The 19,635-nt window shown below is 39.4% G+C and overlaps 1 protein-coding gene across 1 annotated transcript in view; it reads right to left on the bottom strand.

Moving 5' to 3' along the window:
* The window catches only part of GIGYF2 (GRB10 interacting GYF protein 2), a 129,033-nt gene that overhangs the window by 27,389 nt on the left and 82,009 nt on the right, over window positions 1–19,635 (bottom strand). Inside the window, exons 17-19 of the mRNA XM_011952019.1 lie at window positions 17,357–17,457; window positions 16,050–16,211; window positions 13,118–13,276 (exon numbers count right to left, since the gene is read on the bottom strand). Coding sequence (XP_011807409.1) covers window positions 13,118–13,276; window positions 16,050–16,211; window positions 17,357–17,457 — 422 coding nt within the window. The remainder of the gene's footprint in view (window positions 1–13,117; window positions 13,277–16,049; window positions 16,212–17,356; window positions 17,458–19,635) is intronic.

Here is a 19,635-nt window from a genome sequence, read left to right as displayed (position 1 = left end):
TTAAAGGACTACCACTTTAAACATGTGCAGTCAAAGCCCTTATCTCGAAGCAGCTCACCATCAACTGCAAGAAAGTCTCCTGGAAACAGTGCTTCAACATCTGAGGTGAGCAAGCCTTTCAGGGTGCTGAGCGCTAAGAGCTACCAATACCTTGTAAGGATGCTGATTACCATGAAAGCATCAGCCAGTTCTAGAACCAAAGCAACTTTCCAAGACCACAGAATTCCATCCCTGGCTCTTGCCCTGTGGCTTATAGGCCCTTCAGAACACCTCTCCTCAACCAGTCCTCCACCATCTACTACATTTGCCCTCACCTGGACTCATTTTCCTTCTGCTTCCTTCCCTCAAAACCATTCCATTGTGCCCTGCGAAACTCATTTCACTAAGAAATTCCCTTCATCTGTGCAGTCTGTCGGCTGTGCCTGCAATGCTTTGTCTTACCCATATCACATTCCTCTACTTCATTCTCTAAAACGTAGGTCAGAGAGAAGTCAGCCACTCGGAGACTCGCCTAGCCTTTAGGAGGTATACTTCACCTTTGCCTTTTGATTAAGGTCAGCTATACCCTGTCCTTATCTGTTTGCTTCCAGTCCACCTATGGCAGCTCCTGCTTCTACCTGTTCAACAACTACTACCTTTGTCAGGTTTCTTCCTTGTAGACAAAGCCTCCTGCCACATCAAAGGTTTAAAATGTCAGATTTTGCTTTTACGCTTCCAGTGTAACTAGGGGTAGCCATGTGATCCAATTGGGGTCAAAGAGATGTCTACTGGGAGACCTCTAAGGAAGAAATTTTTCCCAGATAAAAGGAAGAAAGCATGAGAGAAGGACCATTCCCTATTTGGATACAGGTTGCAAATAGTGTGATATCCAAAACTCTTAACCATGACGTGAAACATCTGAACCCAAAAGTCAACACACCAGGAAATGGCAGAGGAGGAATACGCAAAGGCTGTCAATCCTTAATAGCATTCACTGAGTCACTGAAGTAAGTGTATAACAGGCTGATGGGCAGACCTCCTTAGAGTGTTAGGCAACAATTTCATTTATTATTTAAACTACCTTAGATGGGTATTTTTATTTTGGAGCTGAAAGTATCCTAATGATGGCAATTACTTCTTGTATATTCATCACACACATGGGCTGTGCTTCTTGAGAACAGAAATAATTTCTCAAAAAGTCTTATACTCCACCAGAAAACAAGCACAATAACTAGCATGTAGTACATTAACTAAACATGTTAACTGTTAAATGAATAAACCAAAGAATGAATCAACACACAATCTAACTTGGAAGCTATCTATCTCTAATAGAATTCAGGTTTCTGAAAAAGCTCAATTTAGAACACAGGCAAAAGCAAGCAAAACTCTACATTCTTAAGTGTGGACTGCACAGAGTGACTTCTAAGGAGTCAGTCCAGTTCTGACTTACAGTACTACTTACAGTAGTAAGGGGGAAAGTAACTTACAGTGGAGAAATCTGACAAACACTACTTCAGCCAAGTGATCAAGGTCTACATCAGCAGTCCCAAACCATGTTGGCAATACGTGTACCCCTTGATTTGATGTGATGAAAATGCCACCTTGCCTCTGTGATCTTCCTCCCAAATACCCATAGCCCAGTCTATTCATGAGAAAAACTTCAGATAAATTCCAATCAAGGGGTACCCTATAATATACTAACCAATATTTCTTGAAACTGTCAAGGTCATCAAAAACAAGGAAAGTCTAAGAAATTGTCATGGCCAAGAAGGGCCTAAAGAGACATGACAGCTAAATGCAATATGATATTCTCTTTTTTACAAGTTATTATCATTATTTTTTCTTTGTAGAGACAAGGTCTCGCTATGTTGCTCAGGATGTTCTCGAACTCCTGGCCTCAGCGATCCTTCTGCCTCAGCCTCTTGAGTCATGGGGATTACAAGTGTTAGCCACTGTGCCCAGCTAATATGATATTCTGAATGGAATCCTGGAACAGAAAAAGGACATTAGGGAAAAGCTTTAAAATCTCAATAAACAATGGATGTTAGTTAATAATAATGCATCAGTACTGGTTTATCAGTTGTAACAAATGTACCATACTCATGTAAGACATTAATAGTAGGGGAAACTGTGTGCAAGGGGAAATATGGAAGTTCTGTGTATTATATTCCCAGTTTCTCTGAAAATCTAACACTGTTCTAAAAATACACTCTATCAATAAAAAAAAATCTACGTTCTTAAACATTAAAATAAAATGATTTGGGGGTTCTAGTTTCTTGTAATGACAGAGTACCATGGTTGGACTAACTGTCACACATGTAATTATAAAAGCTGAACTAAATACCAATGAACTAAAAACAGAAAAAAAAGAACAGGTATACTGAGCCAGGCCCAGTGGTTTGCGCCTGTAATCCCAACTACTAAGGAAGCTGAAGCGAGAGGGTCACATGAGGCCAGGAATTTGAGACCAGACTGGGCAATACAGTGAGACCCCTGTCTCCAAAAACATAAAGTAAAAATTAGCCAGGCATGGGGCATGTGCCTGCAGTCCCAGGTACTTGAGAGGCTGAGACAGGAGGATCGCTTGAGCCCAGGAGTACAAGGTTGTAGTGAGTTATAATCACACCACTGCACTCTAGCCTGGGTGACAGAGTGGGACGTCGTCAATAAAAACAAACAAACAACACCAGACAGAAATCAAAGAGGAGTATACCCTTCCCCGCCCGCCACCTGTCTATTAATCAAAAAGCATACTGTTGAAAAAATACATGTAAGATTTTTATTTACGTTTTGCCTAAGGGCACTCCCCCATTCACCAGCAAGGGACTCGAAGTGTTACTAGCAGTTCTGGTGGTCAAAAGGGAGAGTTCTGGGATAGACAAGCAGACATTAACCTGGGGGAAAATTTGGAAGGGGGACCATCAGAAGGAAGGGAACCAGAAAAGAGATGAGCCCCCAAATCTGCAGAAATCCTTGGCTGGCTCACAAACTACAGGCATGAAGTAGACCTCGGGATCAAGCTAAAAGGTGCAACTGGAAGCTGGAAAAACTCAGTAACTGAGATTAGAGATTTCTGCTGCTCTACCATGAGTGGGGTGCAATGCTGAAGACTGAATTCACCAAGGTAAGTGCCAGCCAGAACTAAACTCTCTCTTTAAAGGGACAAACCAGAATGCATAATCTCTATAATCTACCATTCAGAATGTTCCTTATACACTTTTTTTTTAATTATAAAAAATCACTAGATATATACAAAAATGGAATAAGGAAAAAATATATACCATGCAAACACCAAAGACAACTAGAATGGCAACCTTAACATCAATTTAATAGACTTTAAGACAAGGAATACAATCAGAGGTAAATAGGAACATTTCGTAATGATAAAAGGTTCACTAAGAAGACAGAACTATATAAATGTATATGCTAGTAATAACAGAGCCTCAAGACACAAGAGCAAATACTAACATCTAAAGGGAGAAATGAACAAATCAAAAACTGTAGTTTCAGATTTTAGCATCTGTTTTCTTAAGATGAAAATGCACGGCTAATTTTGAAAAAATTTTAGCATCTCTCCCAGGAATCAATATGACAACTAGATAAAAATTAAGTAAGGATATAAAATATTTAAATGTTATCAGCCACCCTGACCTAATTGTCATTCATGAAACACTACACTCAACAATTGAGAAATATAGATTCTTTTTTTTTTTGAGACGGAGTCTCGCTCTGTGGCCCGGGCTGGAGTGCAGTGGCCGGATCTCAGCTCACTGCAAGCTCTGCCTCCTGGGTTTACGCCATTCTCCTGCCTCAGCCTCCCGAGTAGCTGGGACTACAGGCGCCAGCCACCTCGCCCGGCTAGCTTTTGTATTTTTTTAGTAGAGACGGGGTTTCACCGTGTTAGCCAGGATGGTCTTGATCTCCTGACCTCGTGATCCGCCCGTCTCGGCCTCCCAAAGTGCTGGGATTACAGGCTTGAGCCACCGCGCCCGGCCTGAGAAATATAGATTCTTTACAAATGTAGGAGGCCAGGCTTGGTAGCTCCTGCCTATAACTCCAGCACTTTGGGGGGCTGAGGCAGGAGAATTGTTTGAGGCCAGGAATTCAAGACCAGCCTGGGCAATATAGCGAGACCCCATCTCCACACACTCTATATATTTTTATTTTTTTTTTCCTTTTTTAAAAAACTAGTTAGATTTAACAGTGGGGGGTTATATACTAACTTCAGTGACACTAATAATTTTAATAAATTCTGATAACTCACTACCATCAGAGCAGCCAAGACTCTGCCTCTATAAAAACTTTTTAAAAAATTAGCCATGCATGGTGGTATATGCTTGTAGTTCCAGCTACTCTGGAGGCTGAAGTAGGAGAATAGCTTGAACCAAGGAGTTCTAGGCTGCAGTGAGCTATGATCACACCACTGCACTTCACTGTGGGCAACAGAGTGAGACCTGAACTCAAACAAACAAACAAAAAAAAAACCACCCACAAATGCACACGGAATAATTCACCAAGACAAGCCGTATACTCAACCAAAAGGGGTCAATACATTTTTAAAAATTGGGATCTTACAGATTATGTTCTCTGACTACAACATAACTAAGTTAGAACTAAATATAAGTAAGGGACTAGGCACTATAGCTCACACCTGTAATCCCAGAACTTTGGGAGACCAAGGAGGGCTGACTGCTTGAGCCTGGGAAACATGGCAAAACTCCATGTCTTCAAAAAATACAAAAATTAACCAGGCGTGGTGGCATACATCTGTGGTCTCATCTACTCAGGAGATGAGGTGAGAGGATCACCTGAGCCCAGGGAGGTAAAGGCTGCAATGAGCTGTGACCATACCACTGTACTCCAGCCCAGGTGACAGAGCAAGGCCCTGTCTCAAAAAAAAAAAAAAAGAATATAAATAAGATTACCTGGAAAAGGCTCCCAAATACTTGGACATTAAATAACCCATTCTCAAATAACTCATAAGCCAAAGTGGAAATTACAAAAAAATTCAAAAGTGCTTTAAATAATAAAAATGCAACATACTAAAAATTGTGACATGTAATTAAAGAAGTGCTCAGAAAGAAATGTTGCTTTACATGTATTTATTAAAAAGGAAGAAAGGTTTAAATTTTATTCTCTAAATTTTTGTCTTAAGAAACTACAAATAGACATGCAAATTCAACTCAAAGTAGAAGACAGAAAACAACTGTGTGGCAGGAATCAATGAAAAGATAAATAAGTAACAAAGCCAAAAGTTGGTTCTTCGTTCAATCTTTCAAAAGACTGATAAACAGAACACAAACTATCCAATATGCAGAATAAAAGGAGGACTATTGCTACAGACCAAACAAACATAAAAAGAATAACAATGAATAAAACTGTGCCACTGAATTTGACAGCTTTGTTAAAAGGACACAGATTACAAACACTTACAAGACAACCTGATTAACCACATAATTCAAAGAAACTGAACTTTATAAAAAATCTCTCCACAAAGAAAACACTAGGCTCTGATGGTCTCAATGGTGAACTGCATCAAAAACAAGCAGGCCTCGAAGATACTGCAGGTTCAGTACCAGGCTACTGCAATAGAGTGAAGATTACAATAAAGCAAGTTGTACGAAACTTTTGGTTTCCCGGTGCATATAAATGTTTATACTCTACAGCAGTCTATTAGGTGCTCAACCGCATTATGTCTTAAAAAATAATGTCTATACCTTGAAAATCCCTAGGATTTTTTGGTAAATGAGCACTGGCTTCAACTTAGTCACTAGCTGCATTAGCCCTTAACAAGAGAGTCAGCCTGTCCTTTTGAGGCTTTGAAACCAGGTATTGACTTCTCCTCTCTAGCTATGACAGTCCTAGATGATCTCTTCTTTTATTAGAAGGCTGTTTCACCTACATTGAAAATCTGTTGCTTAAAAAATGCAACAATCACCTGAGCTTTCAGAGAGTTGTATTCTTTTTTGATGGTCTTGGCTTGATGTTGATGGCTGCTGATCAGGGTGGTGGTTGCTGAAGGCTGGGATGACTGCGGCAATTTCTTAAAATAAGACATCAGTGAAGTTTGCTGTATTGACTGACTCTAATTTCTATGAAAGATTTCTCTGCAGTATGTGATGCTGTTTGATAGCATTTTATCTAGGGTAGAACTTCTTTCAAAATTGGAGTCAATTATATCCTTTGCCCACTTTTTGATGGGGTTGTTTTTTCTTGTAAATTTGTTTAAGTTCTTTGTAGGTTCTGGATATTAGCCCTTTGTCAGATGGGTAGACTGCAAAGATTTTCTATCATTCTGTAGGATGCCTGTTCACTCTGATGATAGTTTCTTTAGCTGGGCAGAAGCTAATTAGAACTCGTTTGTCTATTTTGGCTTTTGTACACTTTTCAAAACAAGACATTTATGCAAAAGAAAAAACACTCATTATCACTGATCATCACAGAAATGCAAATCAAAACCACAATGAGATACCATCTCACACCAGTTAGAATGGCAATCATTAAAAAGTCAGGAAAACAACATGCTAGAGAGGATGTGGAGAAATAAGAACACTTTTTACACTGCTGGTGGGAGTGTAAATTAGTTTAACCATTGTGGAAGACAGTGTGGCAATTCCTTAAGGACCTAGAACTAGAAATACTATTTGACCCAGCAATCCCATTACCGGGTATATACTCAAAGGATTATAAATCATGCTACTATAAAGACACATGCACATGTATGTTTATTGTGGCACTATTCGCATAGCAAAGACTTGGAACCAACCCAAATGTCCATCAATGATAGACTGGATTAAGAAAATGTGGCACATATACACCATGGAATACTATGCAGCCATAAAAAAGGATGAGTTCACGTCCTTTGCAGGGACATGGATGAAGCTGGAAATCATCATTCTAAGCAAACTGTCACAAGGACAGAAAACCAAACACCGCATGTTCTCACTCACAGGTGGCAGTTGAACAATGACAACCCGTGGACACAGGGCAGGGAACATTACACACCAGGGCCTGTTGGGGGGTGGGGGGCTGGGGAGGGATAGCATTAGGAGAAATACCTAATGAAAATGATGAGTTGATGGGTGCAGCAAACCAACATGGCACATGTATACCTATGTAACACACCTGCATGTTGTGCACATGTACACTAAAACTTAATTAAAAAAAAAACTGGAGTCAATCTCTCAAACCCTGTCACTGCTTTATCAACTAAGTTTATGTAATATTCTAAATCCTTTGTTGTCATTTCAACAATGTTCACGACATCTTCACCAAGTGTAGACGCTATCTTAAGAAATCTCTTTCTTTGCTTATGGAAAGTAGTTGATTCCATAAGAAGCAACTGCTGACACATTCAAACTTTACCATGAGATTATAGCAATTCAGTCACATCTTCAGGCTCTACTTCTGATTCTAGTTCTCTTGCCATTTCCATCACATCTGCAGTTACTTCCTCCACTGAAGTCTTGAACCCCTCAGAGTCAACCATGAGGATGGGAATCAACTTCTTCCAAACTCCTGTTAATGTTGACATTTTGACTTCCTCTCATGAATCACTAATATGCTTTAATGGCATCTGGAATGGTGAATCCTTTCCAGAAGGTTTTCAATTTACTTTGCCCAGATCCATCAGAGGAATCACTACCCATGGTACACAGAGCATTATTTCTTAAATAATGACACTTGAACATCAAAATTAATCCTTGATCCATAGGCTGCAGAATGAATGTGATATTGGCACAGATGAAAACAACATTAATTTCCTTTTACATCTCCATCAGAGCTCTTGGATGACTAGGGGCATTGTCAATGAGCAGTAACATTTTGAAAGGAGCAGTAGGTCTTCAACAGTGAGTTTAAAATATTCAATATACGACACTATAAACAGATGTGCTGTCATCCAGGCTTTGCTGTTCCATTTATACAGCACAGGCAGAGTAGATTTAGTATAATTCTTAAGGACCCTAGGATTTTCAGAATGGTAAATAAGCATTGGCTTCAACTTTAAGTCACTAGCTACATTAGCCCCTAACAAGAGAGTCAGCCTGTCCTTTAAAGCTTTGAAGCCAGGCACTGACTTCTCCAATCTAGCTATGAAAGTCCTAGATAATATCTTCTTCTATTAGAAGGCTGTTTCATCTATACTGAAAATCTGTTGCTTAGTGCAGCCACCTTCATCAATGATCTTAAGTAGGGCTTCTGGATAACTTGCTGCAGCTTCTACATCAGCACTAGCTGCTTCACCTTGTGCTTTTATGTTATGGAAATGGCTTCTTTCCTTAAACTTCATGAACCAACCTCTGCTAGCTTCAAACTTTTCTTCTTTAGCTTCATCACCTCTCTTGGCTTTCACAGAATTGAAGAGAGTTTTAAGGCCTTGTTCTGGATTAGCCTTTGGCTTAAGGGAACGTTGCGGCTGGTCTGATCTTCTATCCAGACCACTAAAACTATCTCCATATCAGCAATAAGGCTGTTTGGCTTTCTTATCATTCATGTGTTCACTGGAGTAGCACTTTTAATTTTCTTCAATAACTTTTCCTTTGCATTTATAACTTAGCTAACTGGCACAGGGGGTCCTAGCCTCTGGCCTATCTTGGTTTCTGACATGCCTTCCTCACTAAGCATAATCATTTCTAGCATTCAATTTAAAAAATTTCTAGCATAAATTTAAAGTGAGACATGACTCTTCCTTTCACTTGAACCCTTAGAGGCCACTCTAGGATTATTAATCAGTCTAATTTCAATAATGATGTGACTCAGCGAATAGGGAGGTCCAAGGAGCGGAAGAGAGACAGGGAATAGCCAGTCAGTAGTCAGAACATACACAATAGGTATGGATTAAGTTTGCTGCCTTATGTGGGCACAGTTCATGGCACTCCACAACAATTTCAATAATGACATCAAAACTCACTTATTACAGATCACCGTAACAGATATAACAGTAAAAAAAATCTGAAACATTGCAAGAATTACCAAAGTGTGACACAGAGACAAAGTGAGCACATGCTGCTGGCCAACAGACTTGGTCGATGCAGGGCTGCCACAAGCCCTCCAATTTGTAAAAAATGAAATACGTGCAAAGCACAAGAAAGTGAAGCACAACAAAATGAGGTATGCCTGTATTCAATGAAGAAATAATTCCAATCTTACACAAACTTTTTCAGAAAACAATTAAAGTATCACATTCCAATTTAAGAGGCCAGTATAAACCTAACACCAAAAGGGGACAAAAGCATTACAAGAAAATTATAGGTCAGGCGTGGTGGCTCACTCCTCTAATCCCACCACTTTAGGAGGCCAAGACAGGAAAACTGCTTGAGTCCAGGAATTCAAGACCAGCCTGGGCAACACGGCAAGACCCCATATCTCCACAAAAAATAAAAAAATTAGCCGGGTGTGGTGGCATGTGCCTATGGCCCAAGCTACTAAGGCGGCTGAGGTGGGAGGCTTGATTGAGCATGGGAGGTCGAGGCTGTAGTGAGCCAAGACTGCAGCCTGGGTGACAGGGTGAGACCATCTCCAAAAAAAAAAAGAAAGGAAAAAAGAGAAAGAAAATTATAGACCTATCTCTCCCTCATGAACACAGATGCAAATATTCTTAACAAAACAGTACCAAATTAGGTTAACATATGTATCAAGTAGGGTGGTAATCCAGGAACACAAAGTTGGCTTAACCTTCAAAACTCAGTTATTAATAGTTATCAATAACTGCTATTAATATTAATTATTAATAATTCACCATATGAGCAGAATGAAAAATCAATGCAGATAAAGTATTTTACAACCTCAATATCTATTCATTGAAAAACTTTCAGTAAACTAGGAGTGGAAAGAAACTTCTTCAGTTGGATAATGGATACCTATGGAAAACGATCAACATATTTAATGGTGAAATACTGGACATTTTCTCCCTAATACTGGAAATAAGGCTATTATCCATTTTAACCACTTCTATCCAAGGCTGGAAAGGAAGAATTAAAACTGCTTCCATTTAAGATTCCATAGAAAATCCTGAGGAATCAACAAAAGTACTATTAGAGGTAGTAAGTTGAGTTTCACAAGGTGTCAGAATATAAGATCTATATATGAAAACCAATCAATTCCATTTCCATATAGAACTGGAAAATAAACAGTTCCCCCGCCGAGATGGAGTCTTGCCCTGTCACCCAGGCTGGAATGCAGGGGTGCCATCTCGGCTCACTGCAACCTCCGCCTCCCAGGTTCAAGCAATTCTCCTGCCTCAGCAACCCAAGTAACTGGGATTATAGGAGCGCAACACCATGCCCAGCTAATTTTTGTATTTTTAGTAGACACAGGGTTTCACCCTGTTGGCCAGGCTGGTCTCGAACTTCTAACCTTGTGATCTGCCCGCCTTGGCCTCTCAAAGTGCTGGGATTACAGGCATGAGCCACCGCATCTGACCTGCGGAAAAATAAACTTTTAAAATTCCATTTATAATAGCAAAAAAGAAAAAACTCAATTTTTTAAGGAAGTACATAACCTGTATAATGAAAACAAAATGGTACTGAGAAAAAAACAAGGAACACATAAATAAATGGAAAGATATACCATGTTCATTACCTGGAAGACTCAGTATATCTTAAAATGTGAATTCTCTTCAATTTAGATTCCACACAATCCAAATAATAATCACAGTAGGCTTTTACTTACACAGAAATTAAGAAGATAATTTTAAATTTTAATAGGAAGGCAAAAGATCTTAGTCAAGCAGTCTTGAATAAAAAGGCAAAGCTGGAAGACATACTGACTTACTTGTAGTTACTATAAAACTACAGTAGTAATCAAATCAGTGTGTACTCATTTAAGGACAGGCAAACTTATCAGTGGAACAAAACGGAAGAGTCCAGTAAAAAAAAAAAAAAAAAATTATACAATTGACTTTAACAAAAGCATCAAAAATTCAATAGAAAAAGTAAAGACTTTGCAAAAACAGGCACTGGAACAACCCATACCTCGTATCATACAGAAAAAACAATTCAAACTATTTGTAAAACCAAAACTATAAAGCTTTAAAAAAAAATACAGGAGATATTTTAATAATCTGTAGGCTGGCAAATAGTTCTTATATAGAAACAAAAAAACACTAATAAAAGACAAATGTAATAGGATTTCATCAAAATTAAAAATCTGTACTTATCAAAAGATCCCCTAGGAAAAAAACAGACATGCTATAGTGTGGAGGAAAGTATGCACAACATTTATCTGACAAAGGACACATAGTGAGAATGTAAGGAATCCAAACCTAAAAGTAAGAGCTAAAAGTATACAACTTGTAAGAAAAAAATAGATAAATTGGACATTATTGGCCAGGCGCGGTGGCTCATGCCTGTATCCCCACACTTTAGGAGGCCAAGGTGAGAGATCACCTGAGGTCAGGAGGTCAAGACCAGGCTGGCCAACATGGCGAAACCCCATCTCTGTCAAAAATACAAAAATTAGCCGAGCATGGCAGCACATGCTTGTAGTCCCAGCTACTCGGGAGGCTGAGGCAAAACTGCCTGAACCTGGGAGGCAGAGGCTACAGTGAGCCAAGATCGCACCACTGTGCTCCAGCCTAGGCAACAGAGTGAGACTTCGTCTTAAAATAAGAAAGTAAGTAAGTGAATAAATAAAAAAAAAAAAAGATAAATTGGACATTATCAAAGTGAAAAATTTACGTGTTTCAAAGAACACTGTCAAGAAAGCAAAAAGACACACCTGTAATCCCAGCATTTGGGGGACCGAGGCAGGCAGATCATCTGAGGCCAGGAGCTGAGACCAGCCTGGCCAACAAGGCAAAACCCCACCTCTACTAAAAATACAAAAAAATTAGCTGGACGTGGTGATGCTTGCCTGTAGTCCCAGGTACTTGGGAGGCTTAGACACGAGAATCACTTGAGCTGGTGAGGTGGAGGTTGCAGTGAGCCGAGATGGCGCCACTGCACTCCAGCCTGGGCAACAGAGTGAGGCTCTTGATCTCCCAAAAAAAAAAAAAAAAGCAATAAGAGAATATAAAGCCCAGAATTAAATCTACACATTCACGCTCACTGACATAGATGCCAAAAACACACAATGGGGAAAGAACAGTCTCTTTAATAAATGGTAACTGGATATTCATAGGCAGAAGAATAAAATCAGAGCCTCATCTCATACCATACATGAAAATCATTACGTTAGAAATTATTGCTGGGTGATAGCCAGGCGCAGTGACTCACGCCTGTAATCCCAGCACTTTGGGAGGCTGAGGCGGGCAGATCACGAGGTCAGGAGATTGAGACCATCCTGGCTAACACAGTGAAATCCCGTCTCTACTAAAAACACAAAAAATTAGCCGGGAGTGGTGGTGGGCACCTGTAGTCCCTCCCAGCTACTCGGGAGGCTGAAGCAGGAGAATGGCATGAACCCAGGAGGCGGAGCTTGCAGTGAGCTGAGATCACGCCACTGCACTCCAGCCTGGGCCACAGAGCGAGACTCGTCTCAGAAAAAAAAAAAAAAGAAAAAGAAATTATTGCTGGGTGATTTATGGGAATTTGTTGTACTACTATTCTGCTTCAGTCTGAAACTTGCTTTTAAAAAAACTATGCATTTTACAACATTTCCACTATATAGTTGAGCAAAAACCAGAAAGATAAGACAAATTTTATTTTTCCTCTAGAAAACAGGTTTTCATTTGAAGAAATTTAGACAGAAGTAATAAGAGCCAGTTAGGTTTCTTTTGGTGATTTTCAGCAACCTGAAAAACTTTTAGATAGGCTATCTTAATGTCCTAGTATTTTCTAAATCACTAATTCTCAGCTTTAAAGAACAATCAGGGCCGGGCGCGGTGGCTCAAGCCTGTAATCCCAGCACTTTCGGAGGCCGAGATGGGAGGATCACGAGGTCAGGATATCGAGACCATCCTGGCTAACACGGTGAAACCTCGTCTCTACTGAAAAAATACAAAAAACTAGCCGGGCGTGGTGGCGGGCACCTGTAGTCCCAGCTACTAGGGAGGCTGAGGCAGGAGAATGGCGTGAACCTGGGAGGCGGAGTTTGCAGTGAGCCGAGATCGTGCCATTGCACTCCAGCCTGGGTGACAGAGCGAGACTCCGTCTCAAAAAAAAAAAAGAACAATCAGAAGAGAAAACCATCTGGTCACCTGTTTGCGTAACAATTCTTCCTGCTTCCGCCTTTCTTCCTCTTCTCTTCTCCTCTCTTCCAGTCTTCTAAGAGCTTCTTCTTGCTGCTGTCTTTCTTCCTCTTCTCGCTGTCGCCTTAAAGCAATTTCTTGCTCCCGCTGGCGACGCAAAGCCTCTTCCTAAGGAAAAAAGATGGAGGGTGGTGGGTGGGGGAGGGACTCAGGTCTATCATTCAATTTATTATGTCATATTTGGAAAGTAATAGGCTATGTGCTGCTAAGACTCTGTTAAACAGTAAACATAAAAGTAATCATGATCTGAAGTAAAAAGTATGCATGTAAATTGGGGAACTGGACACATTACAATAAAAAGAAAATTGAATTTAAAATATTAGTAGTTAAATTACAATAAACTGTGAAGTCTATCCTGGTTTCTATATTAGCTACATCATTTACTGATTAACCCTATAAAGAGTTACATTAGAATTAAAGCTTTGGTTTCTCCATTGGTATTTTTAATCCCTATTTTTTTTTAATCAACTGGGAACTTAAGGCATAGAGTGGGCAAATCAACATGGCCACCAAAAATTTTGGCGTAAGATAAATTCTCCCAGTCAGAAGTACTGAGTAAAGCCATGTGTCCCAGAACATGTTCTGAAGATCAAAAGTTCCACCAATACTATTAAGTATCACACAGAAAGAGGTCCCATTGTTGAGATCATTTATAGAAAACTGAGCAACACAGAATTAAGCATACTTCTTTACTGCAATACTCCTTAGAGCCTCTATATGCTGTGGTATAGTGTGACGCTAAGAATTAACAGTAGTTCTCATTTCATCTCAGCATGGATCTTTTTTGTTTTTCACAGAGCACCTCTTGGGGCTAAAACGTAGGAAACAAGTGGTAAAGGCTAGACTGTGGGGCTTTTAAGAGAGTGGATCCTTTCAAGCGAAGTCTAGGAAAACCCCAGTGGAAAAATGAGCCAAGCACATGAATGGTGAATTCCCGACCAAAAAAAAAAAACAAACCAAAAAACATTAAAAGTGTTATACCTCACTGGTTATAAATCCTTAAGCAAAGACTTAGCTACAAGGACTTTCATTCAAACACTTATCTAACAGTGAAGAACTGGAAACAACCCTCATGTCCAACAACAGGGAATTGGTTAACTTATTATAATTTACTTAAAAAATGAAACAATACAGCTAGCAAGTATGATGATGTAGATTTTTAGATACACATTTGACATGGAAATATGACATAATTCATGTCAAAAGAAGGGTTATAAAACACAAGAACAAATAACATATACCTCCAGCCTGGGTGACAGAGTGAGACTCTGTCTCCAAAAAAATAAAAAGAAGAAACCAAAAAGGCAATACAAAGCCCAGAAATAAATCCACACACTTATACTCAATTGATTTTTGACATAGATGCCATAAACACACAATGGGGGAAAGAACAGTCTCTTTAACAAATGGTGGTGGGAAAACTGGATATCTACAGGCAGAAGAATGAAATCAGACCCTCATCTCACACCATATACAAAAATCATTACATTCAAAATTATTGTTGGGTGATTTCTGTCTAAATTTCTTCAAATGAAAACCTGCTTTCTAGGGGAAAAATAAAACGTGTCTTATCTTTCTAGTTTTTGCTCAGTTATACAGTGGAAAATGTTGTAAAGCAAATATATGTGTAGAGTTTTTTTTGCTCCCTATTTAGGAACACTAAAATAGAGAGAAGAGGTTCATTAAGGGAAAGAATAAAGAGAAGGTAGAGTCTTAGTCAAAGATACTTTTTTAAAGTACATTTGAATGGTCAATAAGCATGTGAAAAGATGCCCAACAACACTAATCATTAGAGAAATGTAAATCAAAACCACAATGAAATACCGCTTCATACCCATTAAAAAAAGTTATCATCAAAAAGAAACAAAGCAAAACCAAAAAAATAAAATAAAATAACAAGTGTTGGTGAGAATGTGGAGACACTGGAATGGCTGTGCATTGCCAGTAGGAATATAAAGTGGTGCAGCATCTGTATGAAACAATATGGCAGTTCTTAAAAAAATTCAAAAGAGAATGACCATATGATCCAGCAATTCCACTTCTAGGTGTATACGTAAAAGTGTTGAAAGTAAGGACTCAAACAGATATCTATACACTCATGTTCACAGCAGCATTATTCACAATAGCTAAAACATGGAAGTCATCTAAATGTCCATCAACAGAGGAATGGATAAACACACAATGGAATATTATTCAACCTTCAGAAGGAAGGAAATTCTGATATATGCTGCAACATGAATAAACCTTAAACGAAATAAGCCCAACACAAAAGGACAAATATTGTATAATTCTACTTACATAAGAAATTGATTTAGCTTAAATTCACAGACACAGAAAGAAGAATGGTGGTTACTAGAAGCTATGGGATGGAGGGAGTGGGGCTCCTTGTTTAATGGGTATGCAGTTTGCAAAACTGGAGAAGTTCTACAGACATGTTTGTGAGGGCTGCACAGCAATACGAATGAATGTACTTGACACCACTGAAAGTACACTTAAAATGGTAAATTTTATGTTACGAATATGTTAGCACAATTTTTTGTAAAGCCCATGTAACTTTTAAAATTTGACATTTAATGCTGCACATCAAAGTTACTTTCTCGTTGCTTTTAGACAGAAGGACAGAACTTCTGAAATCTAACTGGTTTATAAAACCCTAGGAAATAAGCAAAGAAAATCAATTCCAGTGGTTTACTAGGACTGAAGAATATCCCTACAGTGGGTGTTGGTGGAAAACAGAGATTCTTTCCAAAGGTGAGTGAGTATTCTAAGGTTCTAACCCCAATCCTATGGACTTCAGGAGTATCTGTGAAATGATGAAAGAAGGCAGCCTGAAAGCCCTCATCAAGCACTAATCCTATGATCAGAGTCCCCAGACATATACCTGCTTCCTTCGGGCAAGTTCTTCTTCCTCTCGCCTTTTCCTTTCTTCTTCCTGCTGTCGCCGAAGAATTTCCTCCTGTTGTCTTCGGAGTTCTTCTTGCCTCTTTCGCTCTTCCTCTTCCCGTTTCGCCCTCATTTCTGCCTCTCTTCTCTCTTGCTCTAGCTGTGATTACACAAGAGTATTCTTAGAAACTTGAAACCAAGCACAGGCACACTCCAAAAGCACTGACCAGTAATATTCGCTCATTCAATCAGCTGCTTGTACTGTACTGCAACCAGGTGATCCAACAGATCAATACACAAAATATGTTATATACATACAAAGGAATATTAATATTATTCAACCTTTAAAAGGAAGGAAATTCTGACATATGCTACAACATGAACACCCTGTAACAACTTTAAGCTGTGACATATCACAGTAATTAGAAGAATTTTATGATTGTCTCAACTGAACGCACTTTCCTCCCACCTATACTTGCCTCCACACTCCACGTTACCATTTTACCACACAGGAGAGTAACATCAGAATGCTCTTGGATGGTACTTCTTTACTCATCCCTACAAATCATTTTCTGATTGAACATTTAACAGTTATACGTTCAATATATGGCTATAATGTTTTAACAGCAATGTTGTATGAACCTTTCCACATTCTGGGCACTCTAAGGGGGCTGTCACAACCTCAGGGGATAAGAATGCATTAAGAATAAAACAGCAACAACACTCTCTTGTCCACATGAGAACCTAGAAATCATTACAATGACACTAGGTATTGATGTAGACATTCTTTTCTGTCAAGTACTAAAACCAAAATTCAAGATTTAGCTCCTCCAAAAAATGTGAGTGGAACACACAATCTAATGTTGATGTTGGGCTTTTTGTCTGCTACGTCTGTGGGTACTAAGAAATATAAACAAACACCACTATAAAGATTCAATGGGAGAACTCAAGCCACATATCAGGAGCCTCATAAATAATGTAGCGGATATTTTCTCACATTCTTGTTACTTATAACAAATGTTCATACCATGAATAACAAAACTAAAATATGTGTGTCTATAATCGACAATGTGCCAACTAATCAAACCAAACATAGTAATTTAAATTCTGTTTTGAGTTTTTTTTTTGGGGGGGGAGAAGACAGCACAGTAAAGACACAATATGAATGTACTTATAACAGCTAAGCAGCAGTAAACTGAAAATAAAAAGTAAAAACTATAGCTAGCTAGAGAGATGAATAAACAGCAATGTTCATGTCCTGTAGCCAGATGACAATGCACTGTTGTAGAAGAATGAGTTTCAGACCTTTGCAGCTTTGGCCTTCTCTAGCTGCTGAAGCTGTTCCAGGGCAGGGCCTGGTGTCGTGGTGTCCAGAGGAAGATCCCATACACTACCACCTTCCCAAACTGTAAGACAACAAAAGAAAGAACAAGGGATGACAGAGCTTACACACATGGTGACATATCCATAGGAATCATGAAAAAAGCTGCTTCCCTGTGCCTAAATGAGCTCCACCAAACACATCTGTTTTGCCTCTGAGTAGACGGAACTGCCAATGGACTTTAGTTTCTATGAATATCCTTCAACACATCTAGAATGAAGGGAAGTACCAGGCACTTACAGGAATTAACTTCATCCTTACAAAGCCCTATAAGGTTTCTATTCATACCCCCATTTTTACAGATGAACAAATTAAGGGTCAGAAGTAGTTTCTAACATTCTCAAAGGCACATGGCAAGCATGTGGCCATGCCAGGATTTAAATCCCAGTGTATTAGACTCCACATAGATTTCCAGTAACCATATAGCCTCTTACTGCACACCAACTAGAGAGAAGTAGGTGGTTGCACCATACTGTGAATGCCACTCAAGTGTTCACTTTAAAATGGTTAATTTTGTGTTAAGTGAATTTCATCTCAATAAAGAGTGAAAGTAAGCATTACAGCTGGAGCTGTGGAGACCTTTGGAAAGGCCAGGCAGGTCTTACAAGTGAAACCTGGTCCTGCTAACCTGAAGGGCACTGCAAGATCACATTTGGAAGTAAACAGATAATGGCTTCTGAGTTCATTTTCCTATTGCCAGCGAAGTTTGCTAGCACCATTTTTCAGCACTCTCTATCTTCTACATTCCTATCATAGTCTAATTATACACTATCAAATATTGTCTGTATGAAACCAATGGACTACTTTTAAAGGACCTTGACTGCATATAAATCCAAAGAGATAAATTGTTTAATAGAGTACTTAAAAGTTTCCAAAACACTGCAGAACACAGGTTGAGTATCCATTACCTAAAATGCTTGGGACCAGAAGCATTTCAAATTTTGGATTTTTTCAGATTTTGAAATATTTGCATATACATAATGAGCTATCTCTGAGATGAGATCCAACAAAAAATTCATTAATCTTTCATATACACTTTATAGATATAGCCTGAAGGTACTTTTTTTTTTTTTTTTTCTGAGATGGAGTCTCACTCTGTCACCCAAGCTAGAGTGCAGTGGTGCAATCTCAGCTCACTGCAACCTCCGCCTCCAGGGTTCAAGCGATTCTCCTGCCTCAGCCTCCAGAGTAGCTGGGATTATAGGCACCCACCACCATGCCTGGCTAATTTTTTTTTTATTTTTAGTAGAGACGGGGTTTCACCATCTTGGCCAGGCTGGCCTTGAACTGCTGACCTTGTAATCCACCTGTCTCGGCCTCCCAAAGTGCTGGGATTACAGGCATGAGCCACTGTGCCCAGTCAGCCTGAAGGTAGTTTAATGCAACATTTTTAAATAATTTGGGGCACGAAAAAAATGTTTGTGTTAAGTATTTATGTGTAAAATTGTCCAATCGTGGACTGGGCACCATGTCTCATGCTTGTAATCCTAGTAGTTTGGGAGGCCGAGGCGGGCAGATCACTTGAGGCCAGGAATTTGAGATCAGCCTGGCCAATGTGGTGAAACCCCGTCTCTACTAAAACTACAAAAATTAGCCAAGCGTGGTGGTGGGTGCCTGTAATCCCAGCTACTCGGGAGGCTGAGGCAGGGGAATCTCTTGAACCCAGGAGGCAGAGGTTGCAGTGAGCCGAGATTGCGCCACTACATGCCAGCCTCGGCAACACAGCAATACCGTCTCAAAAAAAAAAAAAAAAAAAAAAAAAAAAAAAATTCCACTTGTGAAATCATGTCAATGCTCAAAAAGTTTTAGATTTTGAAGCATTTTGGATTGTGGACTTTTGGATTAGGGATGGATGCTCAACCTGTATTCTTAACATCCTAACTATAAATGGCTACCAAGAAAAAATAAGGTACAAACAGCATGGAAAGTTGATAAGGGAAGACAATCATCCTGCAAAAATCTGCAGGGTCAATGTTAACAACAGAACCATGACCTGAATGGCTCAACAGCTCTAGAAAAACTCCACCAAGGCCTATAGTCTTGAGGATCTTCAACATCAACTATAATCTCTTGAAAGGACTACCCATGGATCAAACTATCCATCTCTGCAGGTATTTAGACCATAAGAAACAGAGGTGCTCAGCTGGGCGCAGTGGCTCACACCTGTAATCCCAGCACTTTGGAAGGCCAAGGTGGGCGGATT

The sequence above is a fragment of the Colobus angolensis genome, unplaced genomic scaffold (assembly GCF_000951035.1).
Source record: "Colobus angolensis palliatus isolate OR3802 unplaced genomic scaffold, Cang.pa_1.0 Scaffold33, whole genome shotgun sequence".
Classification (NCBI taxonomy): domain Eukaryota; kingdom Metazoa; phylum Chordata; class Mammalia; order Primates; family Cercopithecidae; genus Colobus; species Colobus angolensis.
This window is presented reverse-complemented; position numbering and strand designations above follow the sequence as displayed.